Source organism: Rhinichthys klamathensis, unplaced genomic scaffold, assembly GCF_029890125.1.
Source record: "Rhinichthys klamathensis goyatoka isolate OS25496 unplaced genomic scaffold, OSU_Roscu_1.1 h1tg000056l_1, whole genome shotgun sequence".
NCBI classification, from domain to species: domain Eukaryota; kingdom Metazoa; phylum Chordata; class Actinopteri; order Cypriniformes; family Leuciscidae; genus Rhinichthys; species Rhinichthys klamathensis.
Genome location: NW_026606601.1, coordinates 3,714,707 through 3,736,758, shown reverse-complemented (window position 1 = coordinate 3,736,758; position 22,052 = coordinate 3,714,707). Strand labels below are relative to the sequence as shown.

General features: G+C 36.9%; 1 protein-coding gene across 19 annotated transcripts in view; it reads left to right on the top strand.

Annotated features, from left to right (window-relative positions):
• cacna1ab (calcium channel, voltage-dependent, P/Q type, alpha 1A subunit, b) overlaps positions 1-22,052 on the top strand; it is a 126,355-nt gene that overhangs the window by 24,180 nt on the left and 80,123 nt on the right. For all 19 annotated transcript variants that reach the window (XM_056248672.1, XM_056248677.1, XM_056248674.1 and 16 more), the window contains one exon: positions 248-514. In XM_056248672.1, the coding sequence (XP_056104647.1) occupies positions 248-514 (267 nt within the window). The remainder of the gene's footprint in view (positions 1-247; positions 515-22,052) is intronic.

Here is a 22,052-nt window from a genome sequence, read left to right as displayed (position 1 = left end):
CTCCATCTATCCATCCATCAATCTCGTTATCTGAGTCCCTTTTTGGCGCTGACACGCTCTCACACACATTTCCCCAACCACTGATCTTGTTTGGTGCTTTATGATGGACATTTCTTAACCATGAAGATCAGATCTGAATGTCTGTGTGCTCTGTGCTGAGGCGGATGGGGTGTAATGTGGTGTTGTCACCCTGAGACTTCACCCCCTTCTCGGCTGCTTCGTAACGATTGGCGTTTGGTGTCTACAGAATGGCTCGGTTCGGAGACGAAGTGCCGGCCAGGTACGGCGGCGGGGGCTCCGGTCAGGGGGGACCCGGCCGCGGCGGCAGCAGGCAGGGCGGCCCGCCAGGGGCCCAGAGAATGTACAAGCAATCGATGGCCCAGAGAGCCCGGACCATGGCCCTCTACAACCCGATCCCGGTCCGACAGAACTGCCTGACGGTCAACCGCTCTCTGTTTCTCTTCAGTGAAGACAACATAATTCGAAAATACGCCAAAAAGATCACCGAATGGCCATATCCTTTACTAAACCCAGATACGAGGCCCCCTGGGAACAGGTACAGATTTGTATTATGTTATAGGTTAGTGCTGGCTCCTTCACTGGCCCCTGCTTGATGCTGCCTCCATTCCTTCTAGACATCTCTATAATGTAAGTTAATTATTCATCCAAATCATTATAATTAAGCACAAATGATGTAATGATTAATATTCAAACGCTACTTTTTTATACATTTAGTTATTTATCATTGGTTGTAGAACATTTTGTGATGCCCAGCACCAGATTTCTCCTTTTTTATTTATTTATTTATTTTTATTAAGTAGTACCATAGTATTACCCTTTGGTTTGGATTTTAGGACAAATACCATTTCTAATACCATGGTATTGTTTAAAATACATTAAAGTAGCATGTAAATAAGATACGTTCAGTATTGTGGTACATCAAAGCACCATGTTGTTACCATTGGAAACATTTGTGGGCTTAACTTCTTTTTGGATGTGCCGGCACTGTTCAGCAAAGCTAATGTTGACATTTTGAACATATTTTATCACACTTAAAGTAGTCTATAAATATTCTTTAATATTATTTGTGTAATATTAAGGAGATTGTACCCCACTCTTTTACATTTTCTATAGAACGTCTTGGAGTATTTTTAAACCATGAGTTTAAAGTACCATGGTACTACCCCAGTACTGTACCCAATAAAGAGGGAGGTGGTTGCCAGGTGGGCTAGGCTCACATTGTCCCCCCTGTGGAGCCAGGCCTGATGTGCATGTGTTTTCATATCCATGTGTAAGCATGTGTTACGTGTGCAGGTCTGTGTTCAGAGGCCTGCGGCTGTGTGGGTGTGCGTGGTTTCCCGCTGGCTGGGATTGGCGGAGTGTGCAAGTGACTGTTTGAGTGCCTGTGTGAGTGTGGAGGGGGGCTGCTGATGTCAGCATATGAGCTTTAATGGAGCCTTGCAGTGTGGAGCGAAAAAACGAGAGAGATGAAGTTGCCTTTCAATACTGTGTGTGCACAGTTGAGTAAACCACATCAAGTGGTGGCTCAGTCAAAATTGAGCTGGTAGTCCAGATTACATGAAAACCGAGAGAAAAATTATAATGCGCATAAAAAACATAAGTAGTTTGAAGTCAGTAAGATAATACATCTTCCTCTGGTTTCACAGACAAGGCTTAAGCCTAGTCCTGGAAAAAAATGCATGTTTGAGCTGTTTTAACTGAAAGCAACTTGCACTGACATATCTTAAAATATGTCAGTGCCATTGTCTTCTCTCAAGATGCACAACAGTAATTTTTGGACGTTTATAAAAGCTACTTAGATGTCTTAATTAAACTAAGCTCTAATCCTGGTGTAATCTAAGCCCTGTCTGTGAAACCAGGCGATTGATTTTGAAGACAAAAAGTAGTAGTTCACATAAAAATTACAATTTATTAAGTAGCCTGTATGACCTTTTTACTTCTGTGGAACACAAAAGATTGGACCCACTGACTTTCATTGTATGGACAAAAGACCTTGAGACTTCAAAATATCCTTTTTTGTTTCACGGAAGAACTCATAAATGTGTTATGTGGAACAACATGAGGTTGATTAAATAATGACTGAATTATGACAGAATTTTTTTGTCCATTAAAGATTTAATGTATCTAGTATTCTTTACTGCTGCTTGTCATTTACCAAATTTATTACATTAAAAGGTACTTGCAGAACACTTTTTACAAGAAAAGTCTCCTTATATACTGAAGGCTCGCTAAAGGATGCAATGGTTACAGAGTATGATCCCTGAATCGGTGAAGTTCCCTTTCACATTGAACCTTCTACTTTTGGGACATCGACTAGGCCAACACTATTCTTCTTCCCTGTGCATACACTTATGCGGAAAGACATGGATCAATGCAATGCAATAGCAACTTTTAAGATACTTTAATTGATCAGTTCTTCTATCATGATTGGCAGACTGCCATGAGTTAAGGTCGGTGTACGATCATTTCTCTAATATTATCTTTACTGTTACAGAGAAGGGGGACTAATGCTAATGTATACTCCATCTCTTGGAGAGTTGTCACATGTAACTTGCTGTTGAGTTTAAAAATCTCTGTAGAGTAGAGGTTATTCAAGAACTGGACAGGGCAGCTATTGTGAGAACAACCCTTCTCTGCCAGCGTTTGGTTTTAGGTAGCAGCAAAACTTTCTATTGGTCAGTTTCCTTAGCTCAGTATGTTGGCTGGCTGTTTATAACTTCTTTTTTCATCCGAGTGCTAATAGTTTGGTAAAACAGTGCGATGGCAGAGGTGTTAGACTGTTTTAAAAATACTCTGTCGGAATGATGAGTTTATAAGGTCTTTGCTTGTATGAGTGCCAGTAAAAAAAAGTCCCTCATACTCTCATGCTCCTACGCCTCCCCTTTCCTTTTGCCATCTCTCTCTCTCTCTCTCTCTCTCTCTCTGATTCTCTCAGACCATCTGCTCATTCTCTCTGTTGTCTGTATGGTGGTGGTGCTTCCTGGGGTTCTGTTGGACTCACTGGGCATGAGCATGTGAGAGGAAACGGTAAAAGAATGGAAAAAAGAGTGATCTGGGGAGGTACACTCATTTCTGTCCTTTTGGACGTGCGTGCATGTGTGATGCAAGTGAAACAGATTTGTAGCTATTTGACCAAAGATAGCATCATAGAGACCAAGCACATGGTGTTCATTTTAAGTGCATGGCGGAAGTTTTTTTAAATGACAGTTAAAGATCTTTGATCAGTCATAACTCATCCAAAATGAAAAGATAAATATAAGAATGTAAAGAAAATTAAGCTGTTATGTTAGGATTTTTAAAAGTTTTTTTTTGCATATTGAAGTTTGAATGACAGTTAAGCACATTTCCTATCAAACTATCCTTTTCCTAAATGCAAAGAAACAGTATTCTTTATTCTTACTCTACTGTAATGCTGAAAAAATATTGATTTAATTTATATAATTACGTACAGTACACTTAATTTACTTATGGTAGTAGTTGTACTGTCTTTAAAATAAGAGTAATGAAAAATATAAATTTACTACATTTTTAAATGTAATACAATAAAAAAAAATCTAAATTTAGAAAGTAAGAGTCACTATTAAGAATAATGAGAATGGGAAAGTGTCCCGGGCCGGGTAACATACACCCATTAAGGTTCTTTATATTAAAGTTTGCTCAATAAACCTTAAGCAAAATGTTCCATGTTAAGAACCATTTAGGAGGAAAAGGTGGTGAAAAAAAACTTAGTACAAAAATAATTAAATTTTCTTTATGCCAATTCATGCAAATTGTTCTTTTTCACATTTACTTTATGTAAAATATATTTTATTTTTCATTTAAAAAATATATATTTTGATTTTGGAGTGAGCAGTGTTATTTTAGTATTATTTATATTATTTTATATTTTTTATTAATATTTTGAAATAGATTTTATTTTTTATATTTTCATGTTAATTTTGTGTTACATTTTTTTAATTTTTTTGTGCTGTCGTAATTTTTATTATTTATTTTTTTCAATATTATTTTTATGTTTAATTTATTTTTGTTTCAGTGTTAGTTTTAATTTAGTTTCAAAGTGTCCTAATATGTTTTTTTTTTTTTTTTTTTTTTTTTTTTTACTTTCTTTGAAGAAGGTCTGCAAATGTACAAATCACTAAGTTCACTCGAAAGGGAGTTATTCTCTATATCAGTAAGTACTGTTTCTGAACTCCCTGAAACGCCTTGATTGTAGTCTTGAGTTTTATCCCGGGAACATAAATGTCACAATATCCCTCATTTAAATAATTCCCGCCCAAGTTATACACAAAAAAGGGGCAAGGCCTAGTTGAGTTGCATTAGTAGTGTACTAAAACTGGAGGTTATGGTAAGGGGCGTGACATTTCCGAAACACTCTTAAAGCAGTTAACCAATCACAACACACCAATTCAGCTGACCAATCAGAGCACATCACGTGGAGCTTCATAGAGACAGGAATTAAACAGGGGTTTGCCCGAAACCAACTATAGTCGCAAGTTCCTTTGTTATCAACACAATTCAACTGAACTAGTTGGCTAACGATGCTTTTGAGAAACGCACCCCAGTGCGTTACTGACAGACTGGTAAGAAAGGTGCTGCAACAATGTAAATATGTGAAAAATAATGTGTTTTTTGAACACTCAAGCATTAAAAACAAAATAAAGACTTTGTAAAAGGGCATAATAGGTCCCCTTAAATTAAAAAAAATAACCCTGAATGTGACCTGGACATGTTTTTTTTTTCTTGCTTCAGTTACCTTATGTTAGTAACACAATGGTATGGTCACATATAATAGTAAGTCCTTGCATATATGGATGCAGTGATGTGTAATAACAAAAGAACAGGGGTTTGTGAATGTTTCGGCTGGTTTCACACTTTGGCTTCGTGTCCAAGCTGAATGGAGATTGTGCATCAGCAGTAACATACAGTGGAGGGATCATTGCTGGGTGAGTGGAGACTTGGTAGGGCGGCACAGCCTGTGGCATCAAACACACAAGCACACGCACGCACATGAACTAAGGCAGCTAAAACAGTGACACCTGTTCTGTAGGATCAATCTCCTCAGGAGACCAAAGGAAAAAGGAACCGGGCCAGGACTCAGCACCAGCCTATGGCATCACACACACACACACCATGTGGGACATTCACGCTCCAGTGTGCAATCGTAGAGACACACAAGAAATGGATACATGCTCACACTCGCACACCCACACACATACCAGATACCAGACACTAAATCCATTGCTTTTCTCTGGCTAGAGAACACAATCTGGCTCTCCGCTGCAGTGCAGACTAGAAGGGATACAACATAGTTTGAGCAGAAGAAGCATCTAATGGGTTGTGTGTGTATGTGCATCTGACTGTTACTCAAAGAGTAAGGAAAACGTCACAATGCACTTCACAATGAGCATGTTTATTGTGTAACCCTCTTAGACACACACAGACACACTCTCCCACACATATTCATATTGAAATGCTCTTTTTTGCTTCCCAGTTGGACATTTCCTTTCTTATTGCCATAACCTTTAGGTACCCTCTGCTGGTAAAAGGTCTTTTTTTATGAATAATACCAAATAATGTTTTTTTTATTAATATTATTAATTTTGTTGTCCTGCTGATGCATTTGCCCTTCTATTAGGAGGAAGTAAGTCCAAGAAAGCTTTGAGATCATAACCTTTTTGCAGCTCCCATAATGCTTTGCTAAACCACATTTAGAAGCTTGGCTGGACCCAGGTTGTAGTTGATTGGATCTCAGATTTGAGACTGTGATCAGTTATCTCCTTGTGGTATATACCAGTGATCGGCAACCTTTTTGTCATGAAGTGCCAATTTTAAGTTTACGAGTTAATCACTGTGCCACAACCCATATACCCCCCTCCCCCATATGTATAAATACACATAAACCTGTTTTGAATTTTCTTAATGGCTAACATAGAAATTGTACAGAACCTTAAATATTTCCAAAGCAATTTTTCATAAAATCTGTTTTCAATTTGTCAAAATCCTTTTTACAAGTAAGTTTGTTTTCAGGTTTAAATTAGACTTTGAAGAACAGGTTTCCAATGGGCCTATTTTTGCTTTTTTACTCATCTGATAGCTATTTGTTTTGTTAAAATTGCTCCATTTACACTTGGTAACATAAATGTGTCCCCGCAAAACAAATATAAAGCTAATCATCAATTCCTGCGTTATATGCAAATTAGACGGATTCAAACAGTTATATTAAATTGTAACATTTCACAATATTACTGTTTTTACTGTGTTTTTTGATCAGCCTTTCTGAGCATAAGAGATTTCATTCAAAAACATAAACATCTTACCAACCCCAATCTTTTGAGCAAACGGTATTGCATAGAGGTTTCAACAGCATATCTGCTTTTAAACCTTGAGACATACAGTAGACTTCAATTGCATCACTGTAGACAATTTTTGTTTGTTTCTTCTCAGTAATGGACAAAAAAAGGTCTAAATTCTTGTCTGTGGTAATTGACAGATTGTCATAGTTGATAAAGCTTAAGTTACTTTGAACATGGAACATTCCTTTCTTGTATGTGTGTGTGTGTTTCAGTGGGCACAGATCACCCTCATCGTTCAGAGAGAGACAGAGAGATTCAAGAGTTCTTTCCATTGTCTGGCATGATGTGTTGGACGTGAGCCATTGGCTGTTGTCCAAAGTAGCTGTATGGCCTTAGTGTCACTGCTGTCACTGTAAGGAAAGTCTCACCTTATGAGCTCCCATGTTACTGTGTCTTATGGTTAAAGACAAAGTTCGGATTTTATCGACGGCTTTAAAGTGATGGTTCACAAAAAACTGACGTTGCATTTACTTTGCTATGTGTCCACCAAAGCGCTTTTTCACACGGCTGGCGTATTTTTCCAATTGTTTTCAATGGGAGTGCCACGTTTTTAAAACGGCAGGAGCGTAACGCCGCACTCAGCGCCTATTTCCCGCTTGGTAACACTTTACTTGAAGGGGTGTACATAAGACTGACATGACACCTTCATAACCATGACATGACATATGTCATGAATATGAAGTAGGGTTTATGCATGTTTATGACAGCTGTCATTAAGTGTCTTTCGCTCAATAATGACATTTTGAATGCAAATATGACATTGTTTAAGATGTCTTTGTTATGACACCTTGACATAAACCATAACATCATAACCTGTCAGTGTCTTTGTCATGACTACTTGACATTAAATTAAGTTAAACTGTCATGTGGTTGGTTTTGACATTGGCTGTCTGTCATAAGGCCATTATAACTGTGTCATGAATATTTTTCGCGGCCTCAACTACAGTGGTACAAATTGAATTTGTCATTAAACAGTTATAATGGCTTCATGACAGCCAATGTCAAAACCAACCACCTGACAGTTTAATGTAATGTTAACCAATAAAGCTAAGTGGTTTCTTAAGTTTGATAATTAATCTGCTATGTCATGTTTATGACAGGTTGTGTTGTCTTAGTAATGTCAAGTTGTCATGACAAAGACACTGACAGGTTATGATGTATTGGTTTATGTCAAGGTGTCATAACAAAGACATCTCAAACAATGTCTTATTTGCATTATAAATGTCATAATTGAGCGAATGACACTTAATGACAGTTGTCACAAACATGCATAAAACTTCCTTCATATTCATAACATGTGTCATGTCATGATTATGAAGGTGTCTTGTTAGTCTTATGCACACCCCTTCAAGTAAAGTGTTACCTAATGCTTTTTACCGGTCGCCGAGAGTTGAAAATCTTTTAACTTTGGGTAAAACGCAGCGCTCATCACTGTCAGCCGTCCAATCACAGTAGAGGGGTGAGACAAATACCACACCGACCAACCATCACATTCTGCTTTTACAACGTCAACAGATGACAACAACAACAAAATAATTTAAAACAAGAGCCAGAGCAAATACTTTACACTGTATCGACATTTTATATAGAAACAACACAGAAACAAACTATCTGTGAGATGAGATACTAGTAACACTTCAGCGGATATCCAGTATCATAGCAAGCAAAGCATCTCAACCGAAAAAAACACCTGGTGGACAAGCGGCCTTATGTTTCGTTTCATGACGACTTTAAGCAAATAACAACATGGATTCAGTCTGTTTCTATCAAATGGCTTCATAAGACTTGGAATATTGGTTGGCAAAATTTTGCAGGTAAAATCCAGTCATTCCAGTCAGAATCCTCATAATTAGTAATTTTGTGTGAGGGTGAAAAAGTTTGCCATGTAGATTGTCCTCATGTTCAAGTTCTTGTGAATCCACCACACTGACCAACAGAAAGCTGCTTGGTTTGAAAGTGCTTCGTACATCTCTACGCAACGGACAAGGGAAAATGGACACTTTTTCAGCTAATGTGACCACACCTTTACTGACCCTAATCTTCTGAACAGTACGTTCTGTACGTTTTAAGAAAAAGGGAATGTATTTTGAAGTTGAAACATCATCAGGACTCAGACCCAATGTGATCTCAGTCCCTGTATCCCAATTTGTATACTATCCACCCTAAATAGTATTCAAGAATCTTGAATACAGTTTGAGGCCGATATTATGCGAATTGGGATGCAAAGAGTGTAACATATGATAAGTCTTCACAGCCTGTTGCCAAATAGCGATGACAAATAGCTAGTTCATGTATTTTAGGTAGACGGGGATGCTGTGAGCCCAGTTGCTTGATAAGATCAGCAAAGTGAAAGAGAGAGATGTACAGAAGAAAGGAAAACAGGGAGCAGATGCTGCTGGTTTTGTTGTTTTGTTTATTTAACAGCCTCTTCTGTGCTTTTCTGTTCTATCAACATGATATTTATTGGCCTTTCAACCAGCAGGCACCATGTTTGCAGCAAGTTTGTTCATGTTACAGGCTTATGTGTGTTTTGTACCCATGCCCCTTTTCCATGTGACTTAAAAGTGCCTTTGCCTCAGGTATCCCACTTTCTCTTAGGACTGTTTCTGGCCCTGGTTTTATATCTCTGCCCACTGGGCATGAGCAGTCCTGTTAAATATCACAGTGTGTGCTGTGAAGCATTTCCTGATTCTTTGTCATGTACGCTTTTGGCTCCTCTCCTCTTCTTAATGTTCCTCTCATTATAAAACCATGCGACTGTAAGAACATCTCAGTACGTGGCAGAAAACAAACCCTCCGCCACCTCCGATGACTGAATGAGACTGGAGGTACTGTGATAATGCCCCCGTTCTTGGTCAGGAGCCATGTTTTCATCTGTGCCCTGAATCGATCAAATAGATATCCAGCCTAATTGTTATTTTGTGATTAAAACACTGCATTAATGAGATGATACTAATAGGAGTGCTTATGCAAGGGAGGGTAATGATAATAATTATTCTGATGACAGTGTGATTTGGCATTACAGGGGCTGCTTAGGAGAAACTGAGAGAGCAGGGAAAAAGGGAGAGGCAAGGGTGAGGAGGGAAAGAAAAATGAGTAGAGGTGGAGAAAGAGACTGTGTGTGTATTCAAATCAGTTTGCATTAATATTGAGCCGATCATCCATTTATTCTATCCATTCTGTGCTATCTATCATTCCATCTGTCATCATTCGTTCTATCATTCATTCTATCTATCATTCTATCATTTTATCACTATCATTCCATTCCAATGTTTTATCATACTATTCATCATTTTATCATTTTATCATTCTATCTCTCATTCTACTGTTCGTGTTGTCATTCTATTTATCTTTCTATCTATCGATCATGCTTGCATTTGTTGTACCGTTCTATCTATCATTTTATCTTTCTATCGTTCTATCTAACATTTTATCATTGTTCAATCTATAGTTTGTTCTATCATCCTTACTATTGCTCTATTGTTAATTTTATCTATCTATCTATCTATCTATCTATCTATCTATCTATCTATCTATCTATCTATCTATCTATCTATCTATCTGTCATCTATTGTTCCAATTCGTTGTTATATCTGTCATTCTAGCTATCATTTTATCTATCATTTGTTCTATTGATCATTCTTTCATTTTGTCTTTATGTCTGGCCGTCTGTCTGTCTGTGTCTAATATGTTTATCTGTCATCCTTGCTCACATCCTTCTCCTCTCATTCTCAGAGTATTCTCTATTCCTCAAAAGTACAAATGCCGTGTGTGTGCCAAACTCCGGCAAAAATTAATTCCAGTCAGAATCCTCACAATTCTGAATTTTGTGTGAGGGTGAAAAAGTTTGCCATGTAGATTGTCCTCATGTTCAAGTTCTTGTGAATCCACCACACTGACCAACAGAAAGCTGCTTGGTTTGAAAGTGCTTCGTACATCTCTACGCAACGGACAAGGGAAAATGGACACTTTTTCAGCTAATGTGACCTCACCTTTACTGACCCTAATCTTCTGAACAGTACGTTCTGTACTTTTTAAGAAAAAAGGAATGTATTTTGAAGTTGAAACATTATCTGGACTTAAATTAAATTTGCAGCTCAAACAGAGCCAATTAATAAAGTCCCCCAAGTGGTTGCTCTATCGTAGCTCAGGTATGGGATACAACAGAAAAGTATCAGCTTTGTTTGAGATTATTTTCTTATAATTCCATTAGAGAAATAAAATTGGAAACACATGAGACCTATGTCTACTTAAAGTAAAAGTATAAGTTATAAAATGAATTACTTGGCTCAGAAAATGTGATCTTAGGAGTATTTGGTATGAAATGTTTGAGTTTTTGTAGACCTGTAGACATCATAGCAGATCTGAGCATGGTTTGAGATATTATCAGAACATTTCTTGTCAAACTAAAGGAGACTCTCAAGAAAAATTTGAGAAGCAGAAGACTTTGCTTTCCATTTTATCTTGGTGTTCTCTAGGAGAGCGATTTTGATATATTAAAGAGATCTCCGTTGTGATTTTCCTTTCCTGCAGATGCTGTAGTCATCCATTTATGCGTACAGTGTTGTGTGTTCATGCAGGTTTGACCAGGTTGGTGTGTTCTGACAAAGCTAACATGTGATTTGGTGCGACAGCCTCCTCTCAGATCAAACAGCTCTGAAATAAAAGTGTGCACTAGTGAGAAGTCACAGCTAAGTCTGTGCTAGTGAGAAGTCCTCTTGCCCTCATAAAAATACACACACATTATGCAATCTAAGCACTGAATGACAATGAATGAGAAACAGAGGAACTGTACAGATATGCAGTAATATTTTACAGTATAACTATATCAAATATTGGTACAGATCAGTGTTAGTATATTATATATGATTATATTTGTATTACTGTAAAGGGTTAACAGTCTCCTTTATATATATATATATATATATATATATATAGCCTCTGTCCTCAACATGTTTATGTGGAAGAAGAGTAAATTATAATATTCATTCATTGTTGTAAGAGCTATGCCTTTTCATACAGTCATACAGGCCATCACAAAATGCTGGAGATTTTATTTCCAGTGAGACAAATAGGTTGAATGTATAATGTATACATGAATTAGGATGCATACTAGTAGTTTGTAGTCACACACACACACACACACCGCAAGTCTGATGTAAAGATCACCATGGTCTGATGATTGCTATTGATTCTGACTTTATATAGCTGTTTTTGGTTACCATGGTAACTCGGTGGGTCTACCCCTGCAGTAGCACACGAAGCCAGCACATACACGCACAGACGGAGATGGAAGGAACTATCTAGGGGATGCAAGCACACTCAATGCAGTATACAATACCTTTTAAAGATGGGGGTGAAGAAGGGGAAGTGTGTTAGAGACACAGAGAGAGAGAGAGAGAGAGAGAGAGAGAGAGAGAGAGAGAGAGAGAGAGAGAGAGAGAGAGAGAGAGAGAGAGAGAGAGGCATCAGCTTTCCATGTATCCTTCAGGGAGCAATGTGTATGATACATGCAAGTTGATTGCATGTACATGTGGTGTTTGACTGAGAGGTGAGAGGTCACAATCCACTGTCATATTAACTATAAAGGGGATGGGTGGTGATAGCCAGTGTTTAAGATGGTAACAGAAAGATTGCAGGTTTAGTCCTCAGTAGGAGTGGCCCATGAACTGCACAGTTAGACCCCCCGTCACTGCTCTGCCTTTGTGTAGGGTGTTTGACCCCAGCTTAATGGAGGAGAAGTGACCCTGCAATTAGTGAACTACAAGTGGAGATGGTTTGGATGAAAGTCATCAGCTAAATGCACGGCAGAAACAAATTTTCCTAATCAGTATTTGTCTGGTTTTCCATTTAAAATACCTAAGCATCCTTAACGTGAGATAAATATACTTGAAAAGGAAAATGTGAAGTTTGAGTAACTTGAGAAGCCTAAATCTTATTAAATATTGTTAGATTAATGCTTAAAGAAGTGACTCAAAATGGCCAAATATTGACCTTTGAAATGAATTCACTCCAGTGTAGTCACTAGTCATTTAGCATGTGTTTTTACAGTATATTAATTACTACAACGGTCTTCCTGCTGTAACCTGGGATTAAGTCTTGTGCTGGAGGGCACAGTGGTAATGAGGACAGTGATTTCGGTAAGTCTGCAGTTCATGGGTCACAGCAAGCTGGGATCAGGCTATTGAACTATATCTGTAACCATTATAATATCAAAGCCATAAACTGTCTATTTAGTAAAATATTTATAGTATTATATTTCTCAGCATAACTCACCCCACACTGTTTGTGCTATTGACATAATCTATTCTTCAAATTGTGTGGTTTGTGAGGAGAGGTGTGCGGTTACTTTTCTAAGTGATCAGACTTTTTCATCTGGTGGAAAATCAAACATATTTTTGTATTTTTGTCTCTTATGTTCACCGAGGCTGCATTTTTACAATTTAAAATAACTGTTTTATATTTGAATATATATGTGTATATACAGTATATATAATATATATAAAATTAAAATTTAATTTATTCCTGTGATTGAAAAGCAGCCATTACACCAGTCACATGATTCTTCAGAAATCATTGTAATATGCTGATTTGGTGCTCAAGAAATGTTTCTTATTATTATCAATGTTGGAAACAGTTGTGATGCTTAATATTTTTGTGGAAACAGGGCTTGACGCATACTTTTTCCCCCAGGAGCACATGTGCTCCTAATTTGAACTTTAGGGGTGCAATGAAAATGTATTAAATATTTTTTTATAAATATACGAGGAGAAATTTACAGGCAAAATGGTTTAATTTGTTTGAATGCAAAAACGACACTTTTAAAAAAATATTTCTGCTTCAAACTGTATTTATTTAGTAATTATAAAAATGATGTATATTCTAAACATTTTGTAACAAAATACCAACAATAAACAGAAAAAAAAAGTTCTGCATAATGCAGGACTTTTATTTATAAACAAGGCCCAAATACACTGGGACTATTTTAAAAAAAATGTCTTTACTTCTTCCAGCGACTCATTCAGATATACAAGGGAGATCAAATATGCATGCTTACAAACATTTAAAACATATTACATTACAAAAGTTAAGTAAAGTATACATTTTCAAAATTCATTAACCATAAATCATATGCGCGGTATTAATTGATTGCGAACTGCTCTGAAACCGCGAGCCTGTAGAATAAGCAACCGTGCAGCGTTTTGACTTTGAACGTGCAGCACTCATATTTATTGAAGTAAATCATTGTCAAAAATCACATTAGGCCGTATCACGATTCCCGTTTTCTGGCCTCAAATATAAGACCTCAGTTACCCATAAGTTATGTCCTGAAATTTGACAAAACGGACTTTTTATTCACACACGTGCTGTTAAATACATTTTACAGTTCACACAGATCTATTTTTAGTCGCCAATGCAATTAAAATGCTCGCTTTGTGGAGCCCTGTGCAAATCTTCTTGTCAAAACTGCTTTGTTTAAACAGACATAATACTTGATGATGTGAATAAAATATTCAAATGCAGTAGAGCAGCTTAAAGATGATGTTGATCATCTCTGTGGCATTCTTTCCAAAAAGTATTGGTTGCACATGTTTGTGGACAGCACAAATACTCTGATGGGAACAGTCACAGTCATCAATATGTGTCAAGTGTCTTTAGAGATCCAGAGGTCAAACCTTAAATCCACTAATCCCTCCATGAATGTGTCGAGATTTAATAGGCTGAAATTGCATTCGTACTAAACAAGTTGCGTATTCTAGAAATCTCAGCTGTGATTATCAGTTGCGTGACATTTTGCAGTATAAAATGTAGTTTAATTGGGTTTCAACTCCTTTTGCAGACACTCTTCTCTCTGTCAGTCGTCAGTGTTTTTTTTAAGGTTTTTTTTATTAATTAATTTTTCAGTCAGGCTCTATTTCTAGTAACTGGGACAAGCTTGTGGTCACCGTGCTTCAGGCATTCAGCGAATTATGGTAATAAAAAAAAAAAAATCTGCAAAGTTGTAAAATGGAGTCCTCTTAATTACTGCTATACTCCTGCATGAAGACACAAGCCCTGATTTAATTAACCGTTTGACAGTTGGGAAATCTCTTAGTCCTTTAATTACACTCATATCCTGTAGTATTTCCAAACTAATGATTTCATGATTTTTCACATTCTGGTCACTTGAATTAAATTCTTAAATTTTGACAGAGGGTCTTATCAACGTCTAAGCATCTTACTCCCAGCATTAAACTATCTACAAAGGTGCTGCCAACTCCTGAACTCCTGTAAAAAAAACTTCTTCACGTAGAAACATTTTTTATTTAGAAGTTGCTAGTAAATTTCACAATAAGTTACCATAAAACTGCAAGTAACACATTGAATGAAAAGTGAAATTTTGAAGTAGAAAAACTGAAACAGTATTTTCACTTTAATAAATCTTTTTTTTTACAGTGCAAAGCTCCTTTGATTCAATGACATTTAGCAATCACATGCAAGTGTTTGCCTAGAGATGACAGAGAAGTAGAGAAGTTAAACTTCTTTCCTTTTTCCACAGATGCAAATAGGCCACTGTGAGAAAAACAGGGTTTCATAGGGGAAAGACCAAGTCCCCAAGATGATGATCTGGTTCCATATATAGTACACTGAGTGTAAATAGCTAATGTGGCTAATTCTGTGTCCATCATGATTCAAGGGTGACTCACTGCCTGGTCCAAACCTGTGTATGTGTGTGTGGTTTGTTTAAGCACTGTTGATTATTTTTAGGAGATCTAGACTTTGCTTTATGTTGCACTGCTGTTTTTATTTGATTATATTAATGTAAGGACATTTCAATGCTGTGTTCTATGTGGAGCTCTAAAAGCAGAACATTAAACCCATTCCTTCAGAGCAAGACATCGACGAATCGTTATACATCATTGCACCATAGGCCCCGCCCACTGGCATTCAGTTGCTTAACGGCTGACATTTGACGTTATAATCACTGATGCTGTCTACACTGGATACAGTATACAGATGCGTGTTCATTTTCACTAGTTTTACCGATAACCCTGGGGTGGGGTCGCATTTGAATGTGTGCATGCTTTTTTTACTTTCGCTTCCGAATTTGCGATCATGCGTTCTCTGTGTACATAGGAAGCAGCGCCACTGACTGCATATTTTACAAGATGAGATAAACGTCAATGACGCTCAGGATCTGTTGCACACAAAAATCCTCTGCCATTGTCTCTCTCTGGTCATATAATAAGTGAAATCTGACTCCTGCTGCTCTGTGCTACGACTCTGCAGCTTTATGGAGCAGAGCCGACACTTTCAGTTTATAATTGTTGCATCTGTTGTCAAACTATACTAAATGGTTTTTATTTCTATAAAAAAGCAAAACGACAGTGGGGGTGGTGCCGCGGTGGCCATATGTAATTGGTGTACGGGCGAGCACTGTGAAACACCGGGAACACCGACTACCGCAACAAGCCTATTGTAAACAAGAAACACTGTAATGGAGAGTTCGCAAAGAAACTTTTGTTGAAAGCAAAGCAGCCAACTGATCTTACAGCAGCTGCATTACAAAACGAAAGTAAATGATTTCATAATGCTTTGTCTGTAAATTACAGTTTTATACGGATAGAATTTTCAAAACACTTGTTTGCAATAGCGAGTGGGTGTTGATACCGTTTCCAATGCAATGATGTTAGCCAATCATAACAGTAGCATTTACTGACAAACCTTAAAGGAGCCGCCCCTTAAAAACGGATCATTTTAGACAGAGGGTCAAGAGAAGAAATGAAGAGTTTGGTTCCAAAACGCGATAAACGGCATGTTAAAAAAAAAATTAGTTTCTGCAAAAATCAGTATTGTATCTGGTTGGTATTGAAAAGTCAATGTTTAATTTTAAGTAAAATGCGATATCCGCCGTGTTATTCTGTCATGTTTTCTCCCTTTCTTTCCAAACCGCGACAAACGCCAGTCTCCCTTCTCTGCAGAATGCGATATATCCGCTCTCAACCAATCACAACGCACCATTCCACGCAATGTAAACAGTAACGGCAGCGCCTTAAATACACCCGGCTTCCTAGTTTTTCTTATCTATTTTGTACTTTTCGATCAACAAACAAACAAAAAAATGAATAATTTTGACGGCATTGATGAACCTGTGGTTGTTTCTGCAGTGGGTAAGAAACGTAAGGCATCGAAATCGAATCATTTACGTGAGGAGATTAAGAAGATGAGGCACTCGGGAGGAGGAAACATTTTTTCAATCTTCTTTACAGTGCTTAATAAAAATATTATACTAATAAACTTACGTTGTTGTGTATTTTCACAAAAAAACTTTTATATTGATTCAATGGATTAATTGCATTTTGATTTTTTTTTTTAGATGGATTTATTGCATTTTTTTTGGGGCCCCCCAGGGGACAGGGGAATCCGTTTTTATAATAAATCTTTGAAAATCAAAACCTGGATTTTAATTTTTTTTGTTATTATGAACTACAAATGCTATGTGAACTTTTGAAACAGAAAATAGTGGTTTTCATCTTTCCACTTTCTTGGTAAAGAAAACACATTTTTACTCAAATTAATCTAAATGGATTTATTGGGTTTTGGAACCAAACTCTTCAAATAGTTTTTCCGCATATATGTTTGTTTGTTTTTTTGTGAAAAAAAGTTACTTGCATTATAAGTGAAACTCAAGGAACATAATAAAATAATTTCAAAAATCCATGTCATCATGACGCCTTTAAAAGAAAATGGTTCTATAAAATCTGGTTATCATATATGATTAAAACAGTTTTGTAATAAATTATAAAATATTTTTAAAAAATCGTTTTGATATATTTTGAAGAGTAGTTATTTTTTCAAGATACTTTTTTTAATTCTTCTATTTTGTAATTTTTAATCAAATTAATAAAAAAAAAAATTTATCGTTAATAGTTCAATCTGTAACAATTGCTGTGAAATTATTACTGTTATCAGACACGGATGTTGTTTTTTGCGTCATAACTGGGGTTATTGCGGGTCACAGTAGATTGTTATGAACACGGATACACCTTATCAACAAACGCGCTGTAGTCTTAACTTATCAATACCCCTCATTGATCCGTGAGTCCTTTTCCCTCTGACCCAAGCATTTTTCTCACTCCTTTAAATGAGAAGTGGATTGGGGAGAGTTTTTTTTTTTTCATTCGGAGGGTGGGTTTGTGCAAGCTCTGACTTTCCCCCCGGGGTCCTAAATCTCCCATGGGACAATTTAGAAGTTGCAGTGCTGAGACTGCCTTTCTAGCCTTTCTGACATGCGCGTCTTACACACATACACACGGATACGCAGGTGTGCCCCACCGGTTAGCAGTAGATCTCCCAGATTGCATTGGAGCATTGACATTCCATCAAATCCCATCAGCACTTGCTTCACTTGGCTGAAGCTCAGAGAGTTCAGTTCAGCCCGGGAGCCAAATTGTTACGGTGTTCTCTGACGATCGCACAACGCAGGGGTATTGACATGGAGAAATATGTATTACTGTTACAAATACTGGTCACATTCACTTCTTAATGGCTAACATCCAAGTACTTCTGTATAGCTCTAAAGTACAATAAACATGCAATTACTGCACAAATGCTTCTTTACAAGAAGAAAAGTGTTGATACAGTATGTTTAAGTCAAGTAATGCTGATGTAGCCTCACTGTGGCGGGTTGTGCTCGGTGGCATATTGTGCGTTTGCTGTAGCTCCGATCAATACAGAAGCTCTATAAAACAGAAAGAACTCTCAGTGCCTGGCCACAGTAATGTAATGCATGTAGTCCAATGTGGACAGTATTCATGCCGGAAATATATGGAGAACATATACAGTATGGCCGCTCTAAATGCCAAATGGTGATAAAATCAAAAGTACACTATATGTTTCACGCTTTTAATAATATCTAATGTAAATATTTCATTTTTCAGTACAAACTGTATATTCTGTCCCTAAACCTCTATCCCTAAACCTACCCATCACAGAAAAAAATTAGGCATTTTTTTGAATTTCAAAAAATAAGCTTAGGATGTTTTTTTATAAACCATGTTTAATATTATATATTCAATATTATATTATATATATTTAAGACTTCCATTTGCTTTTTACGGAGCCCCGTACGTTACATGCAGGAAAAAAATAGTAGGTTAAATCGTGCGCACAATTTACTATTTTGTTCCCTTGATTTGCTATATCGTGTGCGCGATTTATAAATTGAGAGAACAAATTAGTAAATCGTACGCACGATTAGTAAATCCAGGGAACGAATGAGTAAATTGTGCGCACGATTTATAAATCAAGGGGAACAAAATGGTAAATTGTACACACGATTTACTTTTTTTTTCTTGCATGTCATGTGCAGGGCTCTGTAAATATTTGAGTGATGACAGCAATAACACTTTGAATCTAAATTTTGAATTGACTAAAATTAAATTCACAGAAGTTAATCAAACTTTTTTTATTGCCTTTTTGAAAGTTTAAATCCGAGGTCACTGGTGATTGTCGTTTGAACCTCTCTGGATCCGCCATCAAACTGATAAGTTTAATTATATCAAGTGCTGTGAGAAAAGCACTTTTTTCAATTTTTTTTTTTTTTTTTTTTGTATTATTATTATGCATGCATGTCTGTTGTATGATATTTGAACGCGTGATCGCACTTGTGGTTGAGTGTTTTTAAGCCATTTTATGGTAATCTACTTCCTGAAGCCAACTCGCAGGACAAGCAGAAAAAAAATTCTGCATCTCTTCTTCCCCCTCCATCCTCAGTTCGACACCTCTCCGCATTTCCCGTTTTCTCATTCTCCCTCTTCTCTGTTTATACACCCATCTTTCTTTCTCACACTCTCCATTTCAGTTTCTCTCACTAGGGGCTCTCTCCGTCTGTTCTGCCACTGTTTATGTTCTTTCTTCCCTCTATCTTCTCGTTCTCTCTCTCTCTCTGCAGAAATGCTGAGGCGGCAGTAGCGCTCTGACTGAATTAAGATTGTATGATTGATGTGCAGCACTCTCAAACGAGAGCGAGAGAAGGGGAGAACTAAATGCAGGAGGGAAAGGAAGGCTGAAAGGGACAGATAAAAGATAAGACGAGGAGTGAAGAGAAAACAGGGTGGAATAAGCAACAAAAAGCTTTTCGATACTGGGCAGACCGACAGAGAGAAAGATGCAGATGTCAGGGTGTAAAAGGTGCTGGATTTGACGTTTAAGGACTGGAGAGAAAGAGGAAGTGGAAGAAATAGGAGTGTTTGGTGTTTACTGAGATGATGCAGAAAGACTGAAGGATGAATTGAGGAATGAGAGAGAAATTGAAGTGGAGAGAGTGAGTGAAAAGGAGGCAAATCAAAATGACGGACAGACTGTAAATATGAAAATAGAGAAAAAACTTTTGAGAGAAATGTTGAGTGAATGTCTGCTATATCTGAAACGACTGTTTACATACATCCATGATTCTCCTGTCCACACACAAGGGTTGGTTAGAAGTGAATTGGGGAGAGTGGGGCTAGTTGTCACAAAAAAATTCTGTCCTCCACACTAAACTTTCACATTTCTTGTCTTTTTTTTGCAAATTGTCATGCGTTTTATATACTTTCTTAAAAATTTGAAAATATAGGGTCAGTAATATTTTTTAGAAAATTAATACTTTTATTCAGCAGTAAGAATGTTACAAAAGATTTCTTCAATGCTGGGTTGTTTCAACCCATGTTTGGGTCAAATATGGACAAACCCAACCGTTGGGATTATATAATATATATATATATATAACTTCTATTACTCAATTTCTGTTGGCTAAAACAGTAGTTTAATATTTTTGTATGACCTTTAATATTTTAGCTGATTCAATTTTGTTTTGTGCTTGATAATTGTTTTGTCATCAAAATTTTTCTGAAACCCAATGTGACAACTTACACCATAAACTGTATCTCCCTTCCTGGTCAATGATCTTTGATGATCTTTGACTTTTTTTGCAGTCAAAATGTAAGGTTAGTGCTTTTACAGAAATTGGGCTTAAAAATAAACCTTCCCTGAGAAATATTCCCTGGAGATAAAATTGTGACTGACAACAATAAACGGTCTCTGCTATATTCATATCGAGTATGAATCATATTTTACATCTCTGCACATTAGAGCTGCAATCATCCTGTTAACTAACCTTTAGCACTTCTGCAAGAGATGCAGAGCGAATCAGTGGGTGAGATGGTGTTTGTGTGATAAAGGACAGATTAAGAATATAAAGCCACAAATGTGTTTGTATAGAAAAAGTCGAAGAACAAGGCAGGAGAGAGATGGAGAGCAGTAAGGGAAGTTCTCATTTACTCTATTACAGAATGTACAGAATTTATTTCATAATTACAACATAGTTTTGGTCAATTTCCAGCAGGCACACAGATCATAGCTGTAAAGAAGAACAGCTTGAAATTGTGGTTGAAACCTAAGAATGTTTTTACATACAATCTATATTGATGTCACAACACAACACAAAATCTAAGCCAGAATAGATCAATATGATCAATGGCAGCAAACACATATATGTTTCCAATCTCACAGGTGGATGGTGTGTGCTGCTGTTTCTATGTAAAGCAGAGACACGTGTGTGTGTATCACCAGGTGTTTGGATTGCTCAGTGGAATCTGACCAACACACAGTGTTGGGTCAGTTTTTTTAATAAAATAATCAAATAAAACTGAGCTTGTTTTAGTTGCAGGGTTGCAATTAATTTAAAAATACACAATCTTTCAAAAATTATTGTAGTATGCTGATTTGGTGTTCAATTATTATCAGTTTTGTTTTGGTTTTCAATTGTTCATGTGTTCTTATTATGTTTCTTATTATCTTTCTTATCCCAAACTTTTGAATGGTAGGGTAACAATATATATATACACACACACACACACACACACACACACACACACACACACACACACACACACACACACACACACACACACACACACACACACACACACACAATTTAGTTTAGTTTAGATTAGTTTAGGAAATTAGTTTAGATTTTGAATTAGATTGTTTTCCAATATGATTTCATTTCAAATTTGGACAGATTTACAGTAAATGGAAACTAATTAAGACATTTTTTTCTGGCTAATGTCAATGAGATATTGATACCATCTCTCTGTTCGATCTAGAGTGGAATCTAGAGCAGTACGTAAAGGGATATTCACTGTTTTTGTTCATAAAATGAAAGTCAATGGGGTCCAAACCAACATTGGCTATTGTACATTTAAAAAAATATATCTTTTGTGCTCCGTAGAAGAATGTCACACAGGTTTGGAATGACATGAGTGTGAATAACTGATGACATAATTTAAATTTTAGTTGACCTATCCCTGTTTTAGATGTATTAGAGCAGACTGTTTACATGAGTGTGTTGGTTTTGAATGTAATGTTACTCCAGCTGCCGAATCAGGATCTTTCTGCATATTGCATCAGTAAACCAGCCCTCATGAGCGTGCAGTTAGCATCCAGCAGTCAGCTCAGTGTCTAACACAGGCTTACCGCAATGAAAACCATTAAAGGAATCCATGATGGAGGAAGAAAGCTATAGAGAGTGCGTTAGAGTGAGAGAGAGAGAGGGGAAATGAGAGAAGAGGGCACTATGACAGTGGAGCAACGAACAAATCTCTGTGAATCAAGAGTCACTTAGACCTCTAAAGACCCGAACGCAGCAGGATGCAG